At 39.7% G+C, this 21,484-nt stretch overlaps 1 protein-coding gene across 4 annotated transcripts in view; it reads right to left on the bottom strand.

The window, feature by feature from the left end:
* dachb (dachshund b) overlaps positions 1-17,282 on the bottom strand; it is a 142,417-nt gene extending 125,135 nt beyond the window's left edge. For 2 of the 4 annotated variants that reach the window (XM_047581478.1, XM_047581470.1), the window contains exon 1: positions 16,258-17,282. In XM_047581478.1, the coding sequence (XP_047437434.1) occupies positions 16,258-16,895 (638 nt within the window). In that variant the 5' untranslated portion in view covers positions 16,896-17,282. The remainder of the gene's footprint in view (positions 1-16,257) is intronic. The other 2 variants (XM_047581462.1, XM_047581452.1) reach the window with 1 other exon arrangement.
* Between the last annotated feature and the right edge of the window lie 4,202 nt (positions 17,283-21,484).

Here is a 21,484-nt window from a genome sequence, read left to right on the forward strand (position 1 = left end):
CATGTATTGTTGCATTGTTTCCTTTGAGTAGAAAATTACAGTGGACCGTATTGCTTCAGTGACGAGCTATCAAACCGACAGCATGTCTTCCTGCACACACAAATCATGCAGTAGGTAATCACGTATATAGCAGAGTTAACATGCAACCACACATGCCGCTACTGAATGACAGGCTCATAGCTGCTAAAACAATGCATTTACACGAGGAACCCTGCTGGAGAAACTGTGAACTGAGGACCATGTTTAGTGTGACATTAAGTCAGTATGAAGTCATTTCAAAATGCTGTCCCGGTTGTTGTTCTAATGCTGATTCAAAGGAAAAGAACAACAAGGAGAGTATATTTGAGAATGGAAATATTGCTAAAAAGTCATTTAGAGAGTTTTGATGTAGAACGTAAGAATTGTCTTGCTGTGTTTTCATTAACAGTAAAGAAATTATTTTCCAGGAGATGTTTGGCCAATGATCTGAAAGACCACAAAGCAAAATAAGAGAAAACAACCTGAATGTGCAGAATAAGCTTCCTGATTAGAGCAGTTTTGACACCCTCCCATGAACTTTATGCAGTGGTTCGGGAGTGAGGTGGGCTGTCCGCTGTGTGGTACCACTTAGGCTAGCCTCCAGCACATTCTGTCAGGATGTAGGGTGGCATTGACCCAGGGATGCTTTAGGTGGTGCCATGACCAAGTACTAACCAAGTTGGCAGAGCACCTGGAAAGATGCAGTGGAAGCAAACTGCAGCCAGGAAACAGCAAGGTCTGCGCTAGCTGCTTTTGTCAAGCCAGGCAAAATGAGCATAGCACCCATACAGGAAATAACCATGCTGAGACCAGGCAAGGAGTGGCAAATGCTGGCTGACCACAGCTGGTCTTCCTGAGAGAGACTGTAATAACTACTCTCAGACCAGATATTGTCATGTGGTCTACTGTGGAGAGATCAGTCTTAATGATCAAGCTTACATCCCCTGGGAAGAGGGCATGAGGGGAAACACCTCAAGTACCCTGAGCTGGCAGCGGAATGCCAAGAGACTAGCTGGAAAGTCAGAATATATCATGTGGAGGTTGGAAACAGGGGCTTTGTCCTCAAGGCAGCAGAACAACTGCTCCACAGGGCTGGGATGACGGGGACAAGTCTGCAGAATGCCCTTCCCCCACTCCTGGGATATTAACAAGTGTAAGGGGTGAAACATCAGTGTCCCAGTTTACATTCAGGGCAAGAAAATCGAATAATTGTTCTCCTCTTCCACACGACGATACGTGTCTTTTCAGTTAATAACACATTAATACTGCACGATTTCCAGGTGACCTATTACATGATATAACAAACAAGAGTCGTTCATGCGGCAGACCGGCATTTCAAACAACAACCAGATGGATAATATTCCATTAAAATGTCCAACTTCTGGGTGTAACTTGATAGTCCTACAAACAATCAAAGCCATTTCATTGTATACCAATTGAACTCCATCAATTGAAGCCCATCCAAACTATTTGATTGGTCCAGAAGATCTTTGCAGGAATATAATTTCTCAATGGAGAGGCTCCAGATCAACTTTTTGCCAACTCTTTGAAATTGTATAGTTTCTTAACTTTTGACTGTTTGTCTGTGACTGCATTTGGACAATTTCAGGTGAGGACTTCATCATAATTTTCATAATTTTGATGATTAACTTGTCAAGTTCTAAAGTTTACTTGCCAAATGTCATTTGTTAAAAACATCATCTTCCTGTCCCAGATCTCTTTATACATAAACAAAAGAATAAAAACAACAGTAGTTTGGTTAGTTGGCAGTCGAGTGAAGCGCCAACGTGTTTGTTTGCTGAGACGCACACTGAAGGAAAGATGAGAACTTCCTCCTCCATGAATGTCTCAGTCAGTTTAACCACTGTTATTATTCTAATCATGATGACATGTTTTTAAATGGATTATTATACGTTTTCATTAATAGCACGCTGTCTGGGAGGATTTTTGACGCGCAGGGTGGCAACAGTGATGAACATGCACAAAAAGTCGCGCACACACACACACACACACACACACACACACACACACACACAAGGACTAAACTAAAAACAGGAAATATGTGGAAAAATTAGCCTCTAAATTCAGAGAGAAACAACACAAATGCTACTGACATGTTTTCAAGCCACTAATTACTTGCACGTTTAGACTAATAACACGCTGTCTAGTAAAGATTCTGCATGACTTGGATGCCAGTGGGTAGCACGAAAGTGCTCACTTCACACATGTGCATGCTCTTGTCATGTTTTTAAGTGATTTCAGCAATAATTATTTTAGTAATAACACACTGACACACTCTCATCTGTGCGTTGTGGCATTTTTAAATATGGCAGAGGATTCCTTTCCGTTTTTATTAATCACATGTTGTCTGCAGGAAAGCGCACACTCACAAACACACTTCACCTGTCACCCCTCCCACCCCCCACGCCCTCTCTTTACCCTCTCTCAGCTCCTACTCTCTGCTCTCCTTTCATCTATTCTGACCTCCTCCTCCTCCTCCTCCTCCTCCTCTTCCTTCATGCTGCAGTGTGAGTAGAAACTGTAAATCTGTCACTTCTCTTTTTTTCCTAACACACATACACACACCTCTGACAAGCTGTCACAATAAATACAGAGATAACAAAAGGTGTGTGTGTGTGTAGGTGGTGGGGGTGGGGTGGGGGGTTAATGCCAAGAAGACTGAATTAGAGGAAGGGATGGGATGAACAGGTGAAGCGAGATATGAGAAGGTAAAAAAGAAGCAGGAGAAAGAACATGAAAGGAAAGAAGGAAGAAGGAGTGAAAAAGTCTGAGAAAGGAAGGATGAAGGTGAAAGAGAAGTGGGGAGAAATAAGAAAAGGGGTATAAGAAGGAGAAAAGGGTAAGGACTGAGAAGAGAATGAAAAATTGTGAGAAGAGAAGAAAGATGGAGGAGCATTGGGTGAATAAAGAAAGTAGAGAAAGAAAGAAAGAATGGGAGGAGAAGATGAAGAGATGAAAAGATCTGAGAAGAAAAGAAAGGAGTAAGTGAGGAAAGGAGAAGAATGTGAAAAGGATGGGAACAAGAAAAATAGAGAAGAGAAAAATATGAGGGAGAAAGAACAACAAACAACAAAAACAAAGGAGAGGTAATGAGTAGAAAGAAAGAACAAGAAGGGAAGAAAAGAAAAGACAATAGTGAAGTGGGAGAAAGGGAGTAGAGATCAAGAAAGGAAAGAATTGGAGAGGATGGAAGAAAGAGGAATGAAGGAGAGCACTGGGGACCAGAGGAGTAAATATAGGGTAAGGACTTGAGAGAATAGAAAATAGGGAAGAAAGTATACATAAGGGGTGATAGTATAGGGAGAGAAGGAACAGGAGGTATGAAGAGATTACCTGGTGAACAAGAAGAGAAGCTGTTGTGACACTCCCTAATGTGATTTCTAAACCAATCTGCTAAGTGCATCTAAGAGAAGGTGTGTGTTCACGGGCATCAGATAATCTTGTTGCAAACAACAACCTCCTCTGCCTCTCCCATTCCTCCATCCCTCAATCTCTCTCACTCTCATTCACAGTAAAACTAGCCACATCTAAAAAATGAATCAAAACTTTGGTAAAATAGTTAAAAGAAAAAAAAAGAAATCTATCTTGGGCCATCTGATCACATGAGGCCAGCTTTAAGTCCAGGACTGATCTGGTCTCATTCCACATGTGAAGGTGGTCTTGCATTTGACCTCATTCATTTGTTTGCGTGAACACACAAGTAGACCTGGGTCACATTAAAGACCACCTACTCAACAGAAGAGGACTTTAACATGTTCATTCAACCACTAAAAGACATTATCACTTGAAAAGGAAAAACCACAGTAAGCGTATTAACACATTGCATTATTTAGCTGCACATATTTTACCTGTTATGAACGGCTCAATTGTTTGGTTGACAAAAAAAATATATTTTGACTGGAGGTCATATTGTCATTTATAGTTTGTACTGTAGCTCTCTCTCTCCTCCTGTCTTTTGCAGTGGCAATCAGGTAAGTGTGCGTATGCATGCGTGTGTGAGAGAGAGAGACAGAGAGAGAGAGACAAGCTGTACGTGTGGATTCCTGATTATCCACATGTCTGGGTTGCTGGCTGCTGATTGGCTAACCATTTCTGGTTCCAGTTAAAGCTCCAGCTGAGCCAGCCATCAAACTCTTACTCTCCCCATTCCCAAATGACAGCAACCTGTGTGTGTTACATCAAGTTGTATTGCAACTCTGTTTTTGAGGATTCGTTTATGTGCTTTGATTAAGCTAATAGCTTAAACTGTGCCTTTGAGTAGAAGTGACACTCTAATCATTGTAAATATTGTAAACAGTTCTATATATTCCTTTATTTTGTAGCAGACTGTGATAGGAGGGAGAAGTCATTTTGTGTCGATCCCTTTTCTCCTGTTTATTTCAGTTAGTTAGGTAAGTTTGATTTTCTTTTGTTTTCATCTTTATTTACTTATTTATTTAATTTTTTTTGCAACAGGTAAGATAGGGATCCTTGTTCAGTTGTTTTGTTTGTTATTTTCGCATTGCTCAATTCTGAAGATAAAAAACAAAAATAATAAACTGCTACTTAAAACAATTAGATTCTATGTTGGCTGACCTTGGGAGTGGGATGAGCAGGGGCACTTTATTGTATGTGACGCGGATGCCTCTTGGCCTGGGTCATAACATTTAGCTTTAGCTGGCTTATGTACTTATGCACTGTTTAAAGCTCACTTTATCGTATTTTGTATAGCCTAATATATAATCTGCCATTTCCTCTAGTATAAATTATATTATAGTTCCTGTTTATAGTCTTACATTTAATGTACAAACCCATCTGTAATATGTTCATATTATCTCACCCATTGTATATATTTTGCTCACTCACCTGTATATAGGTTTTCACCTATAAATATTGTCCATATGCTACAGAAACAACTTGTACCATACCGCTTATATACCACATTATTTATGTTACATGCACTTATTGCACTTCTGGTTAGCTAAATGCTAAACTGCATTTCCTTGCTCTGTACCTGTATATGCCTAATGACAATAAAGTTGAACCTAATCTACTCTCTGTCCATGTCTCCTGCCCCTCGCTTTAGGAGTGTCTTCTGTGAAAAGTTGGAGAACGATACAGCCTTTGTGAAACATTATCTATTTCCCAACACACACACGTTGAACTGCCTCTCCCCTCTTGCTCTTTTGTTCAGTCCACACACAGGGAGAGGATCAGTTCTTTTCCATGGTGACAGAGGGTCATATTTCTTGCTTTGATCTTCACCCCTCTCTCTCTACAATCCTTCTCTCTCTCCTGTTTTCACCCAGAAAACAGAGAGAGAAGAGAGGGTGAGCATCTTTCCTCTGTGTGTCTCTTAGTAGGTTGGAAAGTGATGCATGAAACCGCCTTGTCAGACCCCTGAGATGTACAGACCCACACGAAGCTGCCAGATAGTAAATGTGATAAATATCACACTGTACACAGGACTAGAGGAATCAGCTCGCTTTACACAAGACCTGTTAGTGATAAGGCAAAATGAGCGGCCATGCAAGAACAGAAAGCTTGTGGAGGATAACGATGACTATTATAAGTTCCTGTAGAACAACAACTAGTAAACTGTCACAAATTGTTCCAATGTTGCCTAAATTTAGACTACTAAAGACAGAGTTTCTCCTCTACAAGTTTGTTTCCTGTTGTAAAATCACTTGGTAAACTAGGGAAAACAATTTGTTCCAATTTAACTGTCCTCCACTAAATCTTGGCTTGACTAGCCCACTTACTACAATGTTGAAATAACAACTTGTGTCAGAACAACACAACTGTTGATTGAAAGTAATCCTAAATACTGGGTAAGATTATATAATACATATACACTCACTGGCCACTTTATTGGGCGCACCTGTTCAATTGCTTGTTAACACAAATAGCTAATCAGTCAATCACATGGCCGCATTTCAATTCATTTAGGCATGTAGAGAAGATCAAGACAACTCGCTGAAGTTCAAACCAAACTTTGAACTGGTTGTAGGTGCTAGACGGGCTGGTCTGAGTATTTCAGAAACTGCTGATCTACTGGGATTTTCAGGCACAACCATCTCTGGGGTTTACAGAGAATGGTCCGAAAAAGAGAAAATATCCAGTGAGCAGCAGTTGTGTGGACGAAAATGTCTTGTTGTGGGCAGACTGGTTCGAGATGATAGAAAGTCAGCAGTAACTCAAATAACAGTTTGTTACAGTCAGGGAATGCAGAATACCATCTCTGAATGCACAACGTATTGAATCTTGAAGAAGGGGTACAGCAGCAGAAGACCACACCAGGTGCCACCCCTGTCAGCTAAAAAGGAAAATGAGACTAAAAAAACTGGACAATAGAATATTGGAAAACCGTTTGCCTGGTCTGACGACTCTCAATTCTAGCTGCAACACTGGGATGGCAGGGTCAGAATTTGGTGTAAACAACATGAAAGCATGGATCCATCCTGCCTTGTATCAACGGTTCAGGCTGGTGGTGGTGTAATGGGGCATATTTTCTTGGCACACTTTGGGCCCCTTAGAAGTGCAGGCGACAAATCTGCAGCAACTGCGCCATGCTATCATGTCAGTATAGACCAAAGTCTCTGAGGAATATTTCCAACGCCTTGTTGAAAGTATGCCACAAAGAATTAAAGCAGTTCTGAAGGCGAAAGGGGGTCAGTGAGTGTATATCGGGGGCAGGATATACCGCATGCATGCATGGGAAAGTGTAAATTTAATGACATTAGCTGCCAGAATAAAGGGAGATTATCCGTGCTAACTTGCCATGGTGGTGACTGTGTGATGGAGAGAGGTGCTATTTATGGGGCTAAATTAGCATGCTGAGGCCGTGTTAAACATGCAGCTGTTATTTGGTGAATGGACTCTTTCAGTGTGTCTGTATATTATGTGTTAACCGACTGGTGTTTAGCTGTAGTGGTGTTGTCATTTATATTTTAGTTTAGTTTTCTATTTGCTGTGTGTGCTACCGTGGAACAGTAGCCAATTAGCCTGTTGTCTGCTAACTGGCAACAGCGTTCCAGGGATGACAAGAGGTGAAACTCATGAGGGTAATCAAACCAGGAGAAACCAATAAGCAATCAACACACAAAAGGAAACACAACTGACAGGAAATAAACTACTTAGCAAAATAAAACAGGAAACACAAAACATGACACAGACAGACATCATCACAGAAACACAAGGAGGCACGAGAGACAGGAAACTAAGAAACATGACAAAATAAAACAGGAAACACAAAACATGGCACAAAATAAAAGACAGAACCATGACAAGAAGAATTGGTGCTGTCTTGAAGGCAAACGGTGCTAACACAAAATATTGATTTATTTGATTTGGCACTATTGATCACAGTACTACCGCAGGGGCTTGAAAGTGTGATCAAGATTACAGGAGCTACATTAGACTGGTTTGAATCATATCTGTCAGACAGATTCCAGTTTGTCCATGTAAACAACAATTCTTCTATATCAAAGAAAGCTACGGAATTCCTCAGGGTTCTGTACTAGGACCAATATTATTCACATTATACATGCTTCCCTTAGGCAATATTATTAGAAAGCACAGCATAAACTTCCATTGCTACGCAGATGATACCCAGCTATATTTATCCATGAAACCAGATGAAACTAATTAGATGCTTAAACTTCAAGCATGCCTTAAAGACATAAATGTTTGAATGACATGTAATTTTCTACTTTTAAACTCAGACGAAACAGAAGTCATTATATTTGGCTCTAAACATGTCAGAGATTCATTATCTAATCACCTGGTTTTGTTGGATGGCATTACCTTGGCCTCCAGTACTACTGTGAAAAACCTGGGAGTTATATTTGACCATTAAATTTGTCCTTTAATTCTCACATAAAGCAGGTGACCAGGACTGGTTTCTTTCACCTTCATAATATCATCAAAATTAGGAACATCCTTTCTCCGAGTGATGTGGAAAAACTAGTTCATGCATTTGTGTCTTCCAGGCTGGACTATTGTAACTCATTACTGTCTGGCTGTCCAAATAGCTCTTTAAAAAGCCTTCAATTGATTCAAAATGCAGCAGCAAGAGCACTGACAGGAATTAGCAAGATCATATTACCCCAGTATTATCTTCTCTTCATTGGCTCCCTTTAAACTCTAGAATTAAATGTAAATGGTAAATGAATGGTCTTGCTCTTATATAGCGCTTTTCTACCTACTCAGAGGTACTCAAAGTGCTTTTACAGTCAGAGACACATCCACTCATTCACTCACACAAACACACACACATTCACACACCAGTGCCAGTTGCACTGGGAGCAACTGGGGGTTCAGTGTCTTGCTCAAGGACACTTCGACATATGGCACACTCGGGGGATCGAACCACTAACGCTTCGGTTCATGGACAACCCACTCTATAGCTGCCCTCATCTCAAATGTAAAATCATCTGTGAAGGTTCTCAGTCATCCAGGTCATGGTAATCAAAAAAAGCGTTGTATAAGGTCAGCTGGACTTGTAGAATTTCTTGAAGATGTTTCGCCACTCATCTGAGTAGCTTCTTCAGTTCTGATAAACTAGTGGGAAATTGAGGTTTAAATAGGAATAAACTCAAGCAAGTTTCAGTTGGGTGTTACCCACAGAGTTTACGTACTTCTTAAGGTCCCGAAAGGCCTAGCCCCATCATATCTGAAAGACCTCATAGTACCATATTGTTGTAACAGATCACTCTGATCTCTAAGTGCAGGTCTACTTGTGGTTCCTAGAGTTTCTAAAAGTAGAATGGGAGGTAGAGCCTTCAGCTATCAGCCTCCTCTCCTGTGGAACCAGCTCCCAGTTTGGGTTTGGGAGGCAGATACTGTCTCTAATCATAAGGTCAGGCTTAAGATTTTCCTTTCTGACAAAGCTTATAGCTAGGGCTGGACTTACCCATCCCTTAGTTATGCTGCTATAGGTCTAGGCTGCAGGGGGACGATGCACTGAGGACATGACCTTTACTCTCTCTTCTCTGGCTCCTCTCCTCTAATATCTTATAATTTATGTTCTATTACTAACAGCTGTGTCTCCCTCTCTCTCATCGTCTCCTCTCCCCCTCCGTCTTCTTGTGAAGGTCTCTGGTCTGGAGTGCTGAATATCTGACCTGCGGAGTTCTAAGCTACATCTGCTGTCGTGGCCTCATCAACCAGCCCAGTCTTAATGACCCGGAGTGCTGTGTATCAGACCTGTGGAGCTCCATAAACTACATCTTCCCCAGTTTTCATGTCCTCCTCCAGTTGTCCACTTCTACCTGGATGAACAAGTCACCAACCTGCCCATGATTCCTGTTATACTCACAGACTGTCACATAAGATCATCAGCTATGTGTTATATTACTAGACCCTACATGTTTCCTTCAGCTTGATGTATGTATCTATGACAGAAGTTTGTTTATCTTGTTTCTCCTGTCCTTCTTTTCTCTCTAACTTCTCTGTTTCTACTCAGCTGGCCTTCAGCAGATGGGTCCCTCCATATGAGCTGGGAACTGCTCAAGGTTTCTCCCTGTTAAAAGGAAGTTCTTCCTGCCGTCACCCTCAGGCTTGCTCTGGAGGTTGCGTATCAGTTTTTGTTAAGCGTCTTTAGACAATTTGTATAGTTACTGGCGCTACAAAATTTAATTTGTAGCGCCAAATTGTTGTATATATATTTGTCTGAGACAAACTAACTTCTTATTTAGAGTCAGTGGATTTACGTGCACAGCTTCATGGATCCTCAGATTTTAGTCAAAGTAACGCGTTTACATGCTCTTAAGTTGTCCAGTTAAAGTCGGGTTAAGGCAATAATTTCATTTTTTTCACATGCATTTAAACGTAATGGGTGTTGCCTGCAACTGAAAAGTTTCTCATATGGAACAATGGAATGGCCAGATATTTGCAAGTGAAAAGGTTCAGATCATCAAACAAATTTAAATATAAAACGAAGATAACACAAGCACAAAGTGCATTTTTAAAAGAATAAAGTTTTTAAATGAAGGGGAAAAAATCCAAGCCTTTGTGACAACATATTGCCTACATTACTCTTTGTTCTTAATGCTGGTACACTTTGAGTAGGAGCTGCTGTAATGAAAAGTAATTTCCCCCTGGGATCCATAAAGTAATGGTGATTCTGAAGTGTTTGCCGCTCTCATTTCACAAGAATCAGATTATAGGAATATGTTTTTACATGTGTGAAGAGTTTCCAAATTTATTTGGAAGTTGTTGATAAATATCATATGCAAAGTCATAGTGTAGATGTTTTGCTGATGTGCTTGTTTTAAATAATTGATCCTAAAATAATGATTCTACCAGAAAACAGTCAATTTTTACCAAAGCGTAGAGTGGCTTCCTGCTTTCTTGGCACCTCCTTGCTTCTGTGTTTGACGAAGGGAATCAACAGTGAGTGACAAGACATGTTATTCTGTGCTCTCCTTATCACAACAGGCTGTTAGAGCCCACACTCTAACACACATGCCACTGACGGAGGTCGTTTTGTCTGCAGCACAGGAGGAGAAAAGTCGTTTTGGTTTGCTGAGGCCTCGGCGCACACCCAGCGTGAACTCCTTTCATCAATTTGTTGTTTTCCATTCTCTTGCATGGGGCATTAAGTTCTTTTAATGGAGAACAGTGGTTTGTAAAAACGTACACACTCGAGTGTGGCCACTTGTTTTGTCTCATGGTTGAGGCGTTTGTGTCTCGAAAGCATAAACAGAGCTATCAGTTGTCACAGTAGGTCGGTTTCGTCCCTCAGCTAAGCATGTCTCACTGGTATTTGTGTTTTGTTTCTGTTGCTATGTGTATATGTGTGTATCTGATTTCAACTCAGCTTTGTGCTGCTGGTTAATTGATAAAGGTTAAGCGTTGGCCAGGGGGCATCTGAGGTCATCACACTGCAGCTTCTTAACAGCCAGACAGCAACTGATCAGATGTTTCATTTATAGGATTGATGCACGGACTGGTCCTTTTTTGGTATTTTAAGTTTGCTTTTGAAATCCAAAAACAAAAACTGGAAAAAAATAAAAAACAAGACTACTGGTATGTTATTTTTGGTTTTAAAATCAAACAAGAAAATAAAAAAACTAACACTTTTTATTGTGTAGTCTAAAACCAGAAAGAGAAAGTTGGTATTAAACTATTAAAGTTTATTTCTATTAATGATTTAAAAAATAATTAAGGTGTAATTCAGAAACAACAGTCAGCAACACTGGGGCCCCACAGGGGACTGTCCTCTCTCCCTTTCTCTTCACCCTCTACACCACAGACTTCAACCACTGCACGGAGACCTGTCATCCTTTGCGTTTGCATTGCATAGCTGTTTATAACAGTGTGCTGTAGGGAGATGTATTCATTATTATAACTTTATTACATAGACTTATAACTACAGACATAAAGCACTGTAGGCGAAGTCAAAAGTCATTATGCATCACTATACACATTTAGCAAAGCAAAGTAGTTATGATGCATTATAAAACTAACAAGTGACTAGGCAGATATTGACATATTTATAATGCACTATTCAGATTAAAATTATAATCATTCATAACCAGTTGTCATAATGCATCATGAAGTTAGTTATAACGACTTGTGAATATGTATAGATGGTAATAATGACCATTATAATGCTTTATAGACACCTTATAAAACATTATGAGTGTATTCATAGGGCATTATAAATACAACCTTCATAGAAAGTGTTACCAGATAAACTAACAAAACTAAATTCTTGACAGTGTCCTGGCAATCTGGTGGCAGCTTTACCCTTCCTGGCTGAGAATTTGTGTCTTCAGGCATGTTTCCTATGTAAGGTTCCTTGTTTTAGCCATTTTTGTCTCTGAATAAATTTCAAATGTACTGGCTTCATCTAGACACGGCAACAGACAAATGTGTCTTTTAATAAAAGTCACGGCCTTCGTGTGGATCACTGGTACCAAAATGAGCCAGTATTCAAAATTTCTTATGTATTTATATGGAACCAATTCATTTTAAGTTTTTAAATGGCTGTTTTAGGATTTGTTCAGTATTTTGTCTGCAACTGTACTGAAAAATTACACTGGTACAATGATTCTAAATGCAATATTTCACAAATACATGGGGTGTCCGAAAACTTGTTATTGTACTATTTCCATCATATCATCACAAAATACCAAATTTACCTAATGTTCTTTCTTTCTTTATTGTTCCGCTCGTGCATTTTGTTCTCTGTATTATGTATTTCGTTCTCTATGTGTAGGTAGAAGAGCACAGCTACAGAGTGACAACTAATGAGACAATCCAGAAGATAAAATGGACTTTAGGGAAACAAAGATGAAGAGGAAGACAAAAAAAGAGATGAAAAAGATAATGAGAAACAAAAGAATAAAAGAAAAGAAGAAAAGTGTAAAGTAGAAAAAGTCAAGAGAGACAAGACACACAGTTTGAAAGACAGGAAAAAGAAAACAAAATAACATCCCATCTCATCTCATCTTCTACTACTGCTTATCCTTATCAGGATCGCAGGGGTTCTGAAGTGAGAGGCGGGATACATCCTGGACAGGTCACCACTCTATTGCAGGGCTAACAGAGAAAGACAGACAACCATTCACACCCAAATGCGACAACTATGGCCAATTTAGAATCACCATTTAATCTAACTAACATGTCTGTTGTGGGAGGAAGCCAGGCTATTAATCAAAAAAAAGAAATAAATTCAAGATGAATGGAGCTAGAAATAAAGTGAAACTGAAAGCTGAAATTTAAAAAAAACACCATTTAACTACACAAATGTATTTTTTTTTAGAAATTTTGTAAGTTTAAGTTTTGATTCTTGAGTGTGGCAGGCTGGTGGTTACAAAGCATATTACAATCTTGATCCTTATTTCTAGGCTTATTTTAAGGGCTGCGGAGTTGATGCTGTTTCCTTTAAATGACCCGAATGTCAACTTCCGACTTTAGAATAAAGTGTAAAAATATAACTTCACTTTGAAACATGTATTGTTTTGGATTTTTACCTCAATGAAAGAGCTGTTCAAAATGAAATAAGAAAACAGCAAACACACACATGGGTTACCAAGAAGACAAACTATGCAGAAGCCCAGTGGGAGTTGTCTTTCTTTTTTTGTTGAGCGTTTAATTTTTTTCTTTCTTTTCCCAGGGCATAATGTCCAGAGAGGAGGGGAGGGCATTAAAGCGGGTAGTGAAGGCATTAGAAGAATGTCAATATGATTGGAGAGAGTGGAGTGTGTGTTCGCTATGCGTTCAGCAACAATAGATCTCCAGCCGTGTTGTTCCATGTGCATTCACATGACCCTTTATTAGCCCTGACATGTGACACTGAGTGTGGGAGAGGACGATCGAGATCAAGAGATGGAAGAGAAAGGGGAAAGAATAAAAGACAAAGAGACAGAAACACATCTCTGACTGTGTGTCCACAGAAAGGAAAGAGTCTGTGATTAAGAGTCGTGGAAACTTGAAGTCTAAACTAGAGTGAGATCATGAAAAATGGACAACGCAGCCCACTGTTAGTTATTAATAGGGGTGCAATAATTTTGTCTATAACATATCAACTATTTTCTGAGTAATCTTTTTGTTAATACATTTTATTCAAACATTATGATGACATATTTGATTTTAAACGGCATACTCTCTCTCTCTATATATATATATATATATAGAGAGAGAGAGTATGGCGAGAGAGAGAGCGGTCTATATGTTATTGAGATATCTGTACTCTAACCACCAACTATCAGACTAACTGCACTGGAATAGTACAAATATTCACCATCTCAACTACGGTTGGGAGCATTTTCAATTTTAATAAGTGTGCAACGACTTTCACTTCTTCTTCTGGGGTTTTACCAATCTTTCAAACATTCAAGGATTTTTCCACCTCATCCATTGAATTGTGTAGCAGATAGGAATGGACTATTCAAGGTTCTTTACGTCTAGAAAAGTTATCTCCTAATGTGTCCTTGATGCAACATTCCTCAGATGACATCTATGATTAGGTCACTCTCCCTCACCTTTACCATGTCTATCCATTGGATTAACATGACTCATTGAATAACAGCTGAGATCTCTAGACATGCAAACCCGGTTAAACTGCGGTAAAGGAAAACAAGTCAGAAATGCCGTTGAAATATTTGCAAAAGCAAAGGAAACAAGTCTAAATATTCCAATAGTCGAGTGTGAAAGGTCAAACTTAGTCTTAACTAATTTTAAAAAAAACTATGAACAGCTTAAATTTTTAAATCGAATTTTGATCCAGATTTTGTGAAAATTAGTTTTTTCTATTCAGCTAAGCAAAAATTAAACTGAGAAAAAAATTTACAGTCAAATGGTCTGACTAAGGCAACAGATTCCCCTGGAAAAGAAGACATGCATTTAAACTGATCTATGATTTGAACTTATTTTTGAGTAGTAGTAATATTTTTTTGTTGTGGGAAAGAAAACTTTTACTGCTGAAAAATCAAAAAATAAGACTTATTTTCTTTGGTTTGGTTTTAAAGCATCTTCATGAGACTTCATTAGGCATTTGTCACTAATCAAATTTATTATTATGACAAAAAATAATGAATAAGCAGTTATATGTAAATAATATGTTAAAAGAGTTCTTTATAACAAATTAGAAATGTTTGGTGGGTGCAACGCAAGTTCAAACTCCAAAATGGTGGCAACATTTAACTGTGGCTTCAGGAGGTTAAGGAAAAGATATGCATAATGTAAGAGGCTTTAAAAATAAACACGTTGTAGTGTTGAAATACAAACACTACATTTCTGCAACACACAACCTCAGAACTATAATGTGAAGTAAAACTTTCAATGGAAATTTGTCAACCACTTAGGTCAGTCTAAAAATTAAAGAAATACACTTTTTTTTTCATCTTAAGTTTGAAACCAGAATCAATAAAAGCAAAAGTCACAACAAAACACAAACAAGATTGAGATTTCCCTACGACAAATCAAAAGTATATTTGCTTTAGTGCATTCAGTCATCTTTAGGAAACTGGAAAGAGTTGTCACAAACCAAATTGAATCATTTTACATATTTTTATTTATTTAATATGTTTCCATAGAAGCTTTTACTATTCCAGTTAAAAACTGAACAAAAACATTGTTGCCCTTTTGAGGTTAGAAGCTGAAATAAAATCCTGAGGTTGTGTGATGGTTGTGAGCAGAAATGCAGCATTTGGGTGTAATGTGCACACACACACATGCACACACATACACACTTTGCATACATGTTATAACAAATCCACACTTTGTAGTGTTCACGCACGACACTGCATTTCTGCATCACACAACCTCAGAAATATAATGTGACGTAAAACTTTCTGTCAAACTAAGGAAATGGTCACTCGAAAACAAATGCTTTTCCCATGCACAGCTGGACAAAAATGGGATTTCTTTAAGAAAAATCTAATTTAGAATTGCTGTAGTCAGTGTGTTCAAGAAGAACACTAAGAAACTATGAACAGTTGTTTCAAATAAATACTTTTGTGAAAATGGTTTAATGTAACTATTATGTATTTTCAAAATCCAAAATGGTGGAGATCCTAATATGACACAAAAGGCTTGAAGTAGCCAGTTTGACTGTGGCTTCAAACACACACATTAAGAAACATTAAAAGTACACACTTTATAGCATTTGCACACATTTCTCCAACACACCACTGGACCACTGGTCTACACCAGCACACATCTCACACAGTATATTTCCCACACCACACACAGACACAAAAAGGCTCAGCCAGTATCACATTTACACTTATACCCCACAGGGCAAGATACAAAGTAATGGATTGTATGTAAACTGGACATGTTGACTGCTTTGCATTAGCTTGCCAAATCAACAGCACAACACACAAGCTTCCATCAAGCTCCAGAGTCAAAAACAATCTATAGAATAGGTAAATAAGAAATAAATACTGGGCTTTTAATAAATGTCACAACTCATCTCTCTTTACTTAACATGGCGCCAAGGAACACCTGCTTGATAGGAAGAAATATAGAAATATAAATGAGAAGACTTACTTTTGGAGAAAAACCATAAGTAGAAATAAGACTTTTTAGAAATATTAAACTTAGAATAAAATGTAGGAAAAGTGAGAAAGCTCAGATATTGGATAAAATTAGAGATGTTGTCGAGATGAAGCATTAGAAATGGGCCTAAATGTTCCACAAATACAATGGGAACTTTTTATGGCTGCAAACGCACGGGGAAGAAGATCAGGGTTTTTCTATGAAGTGGTTAAAGTGTTCACCGACCTGGCGCTGGTGCAATCCTGGTACAGCGTCTCGAAGTCCTTCCTGGAGATGAGCTTGCAGCGGTTCACGCCGGGCTGGATGGCGCCGAGCCCCCGCAGGACGCGCACCTGCTCCACGGTGCACACCACGGGCGTGATGTCCAGCCTCTTCAGCTTCGTGTAGACTGTGTGCAGCCCGCCCACCAGGTGCTTCAGGAAGAGGTCGAACACCTGCGGGAGGCAGATCAGCTCCTGGCCGTCCATGCTGAAGCTGGCCACCTTCACGCCGTGCACCTCGACCAGCTTGCACTCGTTGCATAGACCCGTGTTGGACGACGCCTGCGTCAAGCTGGGTGATCCCGACAGAGCGCTCAGAGAGCCGAGACCACCGAGGGGACCCAGAGCGCCGCCACAGGCTCCGCTGTTGCCCAAGCCAGCCAGCGCGCCCCCGGGTCCCGGCAGGAAAGCGCTGAGGATGCTGCTGGTGAGGCGTGGAGACGGGGACAAGGAGTGAGAGTTGGAGTTGGCGTGCGCCGGGCTTAGGGTACCGGTAGAGGCTGCGGATGTGTGGAGCGCGTCCGGGGCTGAGCGGTAAACCGGCACCGGAGTCGGGGCGCCCAAGCCCGGTGAGAGGAGCGGAGGAGAGCCAGGGAGCGACATTGAGGAGTTGGTGGAGAGTGGTGAACACACACACACACACACACACACTCTCTCTCTCTCCCTCTCTATTTCTTCACACGCAGACTTTTCCCTCTTCTTTAGTTGAGAAACACGTGTGCGTCCGCGCGTCTTTTCTCCTCGTTTTACGTTCACCTTCTCCTCCTCTTCTACTCCTTCTTCCTAATTCTCTTTTCCTCTTTCCTTTCAATTCTCACCTCTCTGTCCGGATATCAGCCTTGTTATCCGTGCGTGGTAAGCGGACTGTCCGGTCTGTGCGTAAAAGCGACAGATCCGCCTCCTCTAGGAATGACTGACAGACCTTAAATCCAATCAGAGTCGACTACTAGTGGAACTAAAGATGTGATTGGTTACTTCAGACTTTATTACACCCCATTGATATATATTTTGTCTGTGTCTGTCTGTGTGCACAGTATATCTCCCTCCTTGTTGTTTCACAAACTTTCTCATGAGTTTCCTCGTTGCTATATTTATGCTAGCGGTGTGTTGTCCGCATGAGGGCGTCCAGTTGCGACTCACATGCGAGCTCTGGTGGCGGGATGGATGCGTCACTCTATGCCCGTGAATGAAGTGCGGGGTTTTAGGAAGAAAATGACGCCTGGACAAAAAAAAAAGAGGCAGGAATGAAGGAAGGAAGCACAAGTAGAGAGCAAGAGGGACAAGAGATAGAAAGAAAGACACGAGTGAAATAATTAAAGAGATTAAACAAAAAAAATGATGAGTGAGTGGAAGAAAATGTAAGAAAAAGGTTGAAAAGGGAATCTCCAAAACAAGAGCAATTGGACTCATTTGAGGTTTGTTGATGAATCTTGTAATCTTATACACGTTTCATCCAAATCTCCAAATCAATTCTGAATACCTGAAACTCACACAACTAGGGTCTGATACTCACCTGATAGATTTAACCTCCTCAAGACACCTCCAACAAATCCGGTTTCATTTCACTTTATCATTTTTTGGATACGCCATGACCTAGAGAGTGGGAAACCTTCATAGTGTTGAAAAAACCAATGACAATGAGTACAAAAGAATAAAAATACAAGTGGTGACCAATCACCACAGAAGAAAAGGAGAGAGGGTAGGATTAAGGAGGGGAAGGCTACAGAAGACTAAGAAAGGAGATCGTAGTGCAGCATCAAAGAGAATTACAAGAGTGTGTTATGTGCGTGTCAGCAGTGAAATGGGATTGAATGGTTTGGATTACAGACAGATGGGGTTTTATAATCCCATGTAATCTCATTGCACTGAGGAACCCTGACTGAATGAAAAAGACAAGACTGAAAGAGAAAGGGAAGAGTTTAAATGTGAACTTGACATTTGACACAGAGTTGTCTTTCGGTTTTCTTCTGCTCGGTTTGGATTTTAGGCCAAAATATTTCAGTCTGGACCATAGCAAATAGGAAGTTTTACAGAGCGTCAGCACTGCCATGGTAGAAAAAAAACAGATTAGCGGGGCTAACATGGTGGTGTCTGTACAGTGGACAGTGGAACTAACCATAGGGCTAAGTTAGTATGCTGTGGCCGTGTTAAATACACTGCTGTTATTTGGCTGACAGACTCTTTCAGTGTGTCATGTTAACAGACTGCTAGCTGTTTAGCTGTAGTGGTGTTGTCATTTATGTTTTATTATATTTATGGTTAGTTTCCTGTTTGCTGTGTGTGCAACCGTGGGTCAGTATGCTAAACGATTAGCCAGTGTTACCATAGATATACACACATATGCCACCTCCACTGCCTCCGTCCATTGCAGCAATGCATCAAAGCGGCTGCCATCTTGTGCGGGGGAAAGCTGTGTCCACTTACTCCAGAGGTCTATCAACAATTAAAATCATCATAACTCACTGAGTTTTCCACCTATTTTCAAGTCGTGTGGTTTAGTATAAATATCAGGCATAGTTATAGATTGATTAAATTAAAAATACAAAATGAAAATGTAGGTTTGCATACCAAAATGCTTAAGTTCTCTCCAGATAGGTAGCGTAACACCATTGAAAAACTGCTAGGTGTTTGTTTATCAAAAGAGAATGATATAATAATAATGTATTTCAGAATGCAATATAATTTATGATATAATCATAACTTAATAAAGCAAGATACAACTAAAGGAAGAGTATGTTTGTATTTGAAATGCACTCATTCATTAATTTGTAGGGCAAAAACTTCCCAGACACACAAACTGTGGCCTGTCTGTCAGGTAGTCAGCGATCCAGGAGACAGTGGATTCACCAACACCCATTAACAGCAGCTTCCCTCCCAGCAACAAAGGCTGGATGGTGTTGAAGGCACTGAAATCAAAGAAAGTGATTCTCACTGAGCCTCAACCACCATCCAGGTATGAGTGAGCTTGCTGCAGCAGATAGATGACAGGGTCATCCACCCCCAGACTCAGCTGGTAGGCAAAAAAAAAAAAAAAAAAAAAACTACTGAAAATGTAATAAATTCCCATTATGTAATAAAGTATTACATTATCAATAAAAATGTTATTACAATATCAGTCAGGATATTTTATTACATTATTGGTTAAGTTATTACATTATTGGGTTGTATTACATTTTCGATCAAGTTAAGTGAAAATTTTATTACATTTTCAGGCATCATTACATTTTCAGGAAACTATTACATTAAAGGCTGCTACAAGCTCCATTTCACTGCCCGATTAGGACTGATAGAACCGTATGCCTCTAACATGTTTCTGGATGTTTTAACATGTGGCATAGGTCCATCATTACAAACACTTTTTCGCCAGAAGATGGATGGCCCAAATAAGTTCTGAGTGACTCCAAAGGATTGAGCTTGTGCTGGCATCTAAGCATAGTACACATGCTGATGTTGGACAAATGTCTCACACAGACTACTTTGATGTCTCACTTATGTAGTGTCTCCAAGGCATGCAGCAGCAGGACCATTTGGGTGTCTGGTATTAGAGAGTTGATATGGAAGTAGGCTATTGGTAACTTCCAGTGACTTTGGAGTCCCAAAACTATAAAAACAAGGGTCTCATCTTTTGCGTATGCGAGTCATATAGGACCTGTTGTCTGCTCATATGGAGGGACCCATCTGCTGAAGGCCATATGGATAGAAACAGAGAAGATAGAGCGAAAAGAAGAGCAGGAGAAACAAGATAAACAAACTTCTGCCATAGATACATACATTTAGCTGAAGGAAACGTAGTTGTATAATCTAATAATACAAGACACGGGTGATGATCTTATGTGACCATTTGAGAGTACAAGAGGAAACATGGGCATGTTGGAGTACTGTTCATCCAGGTAGGACTGGACAACTGCAAACCATGGAGATTGGGGCAATTGATGAGATTACAACAACAGATATAGCTTGCAACTAGCGTAGGTCAGATATACGTACAGCACTCCAGGCTAGGGATCCTCACAAGAATATGGAAGGTGAGGAGAGGGGAGGGGAAAGGTTAGATTTCTATATGACATTACACTGGTTAGTAAAAGAGGATTAGGGCCACAATAAAAAAAAAAAAAAAAAAAAAAATCACATACTTCAAGATTAAACCCGTAAATTTGTGAGAATAAAGTCTTAAATTTACAAGAATTAAAGTCAGAAATTTATGAGAATAAAGTTGTAAATTTACGAGAATAAAATTGTAAATTTATAAGAATAAAGTCATAACATTGTTGTTTTACAGGAGGACCATTTCATGAAGTTGTATGCTAGAATAGGTTTCACAAACAAAGAGATACTTAATCTTTTGGCACCGCATGAGATTTGAGCATTGCATCATTATAAGTATCAGGACTTTAAAAAGAATATGCAAGAAAGTGCATGTTTTCTGGAGAAAGAACCAGGCGGAAAGAACCATTTGGAGGAAGTTGCTGCTTTTGTGTAAGGGGAGATGTCTGGACCCGGTTGCCTGCAGGGTTACCGGTGGATACATTAGCGTGGCATTCTGATAAATTTATGACTTTAATTCTTGTAAATTTATGACTTTATTCTCATAAATTTACGACTTTATTCTCGTAACTTTACGACTTTAATCTCCAAGTATATGATTTTTTTTCACAGCCATTCCTGGTATACAGAACAGTAGTGAGGCAGCAATTAAATTGTGTATGATGACATGAATTCAACTAAAAGTAAAAAAATAAAAAATAAAACTTGTAAACCAAACCCCAGAGTTTGGGCTGAATTGGTTCAACACTGGAAAATCAAAAAATGCTTCTAGAAGAGTGTCCATTCAGTTTGGTACAGTGGACAGAGGCTAGGCGGCAATATATTGTTACCTACTGTTTATTGTTAGGGCTTGTAGTTTGGGCCTGAAACCCTTGTTTTTTGTGCTGTCTCTTACATAGACCAAGGGCCTCATGTATCAAAGGTGCATGTGACCAGAAACGTGGCGTACGCCCACGTCAGTGTTCAGATGTATCAAAAGTGAATTGTGGAAATGGGTGGTGACCTCCGCCAGTCAGCACATTAGTGCGCAATTAACACACACGTGTTTGTAACCATGGGTGGATATAAAAGCATGCGCAAAGTGATGAAGAAAATGGTATTAACAATGGCAGCCTTGGCTTTGTTAGAAGATCTCACAAATGGTAACA

Source organism: Mugil cephalus, chromosome 1 (genome assembly GCF_022458985.1).
Source record: "Mugil cephalus isolate CIBA_MC_2020 chromosome 1, CIBA_Mcephalus_1.1, whole genome shotgun sequence".
NCBI classification, from domain to species: domain Eukaryota; kingdom Metazoa; phylum Chordata; class Actinopteri; order Mugiliformes; family Mugilidae; genus Mugil; species Mugil cephalus.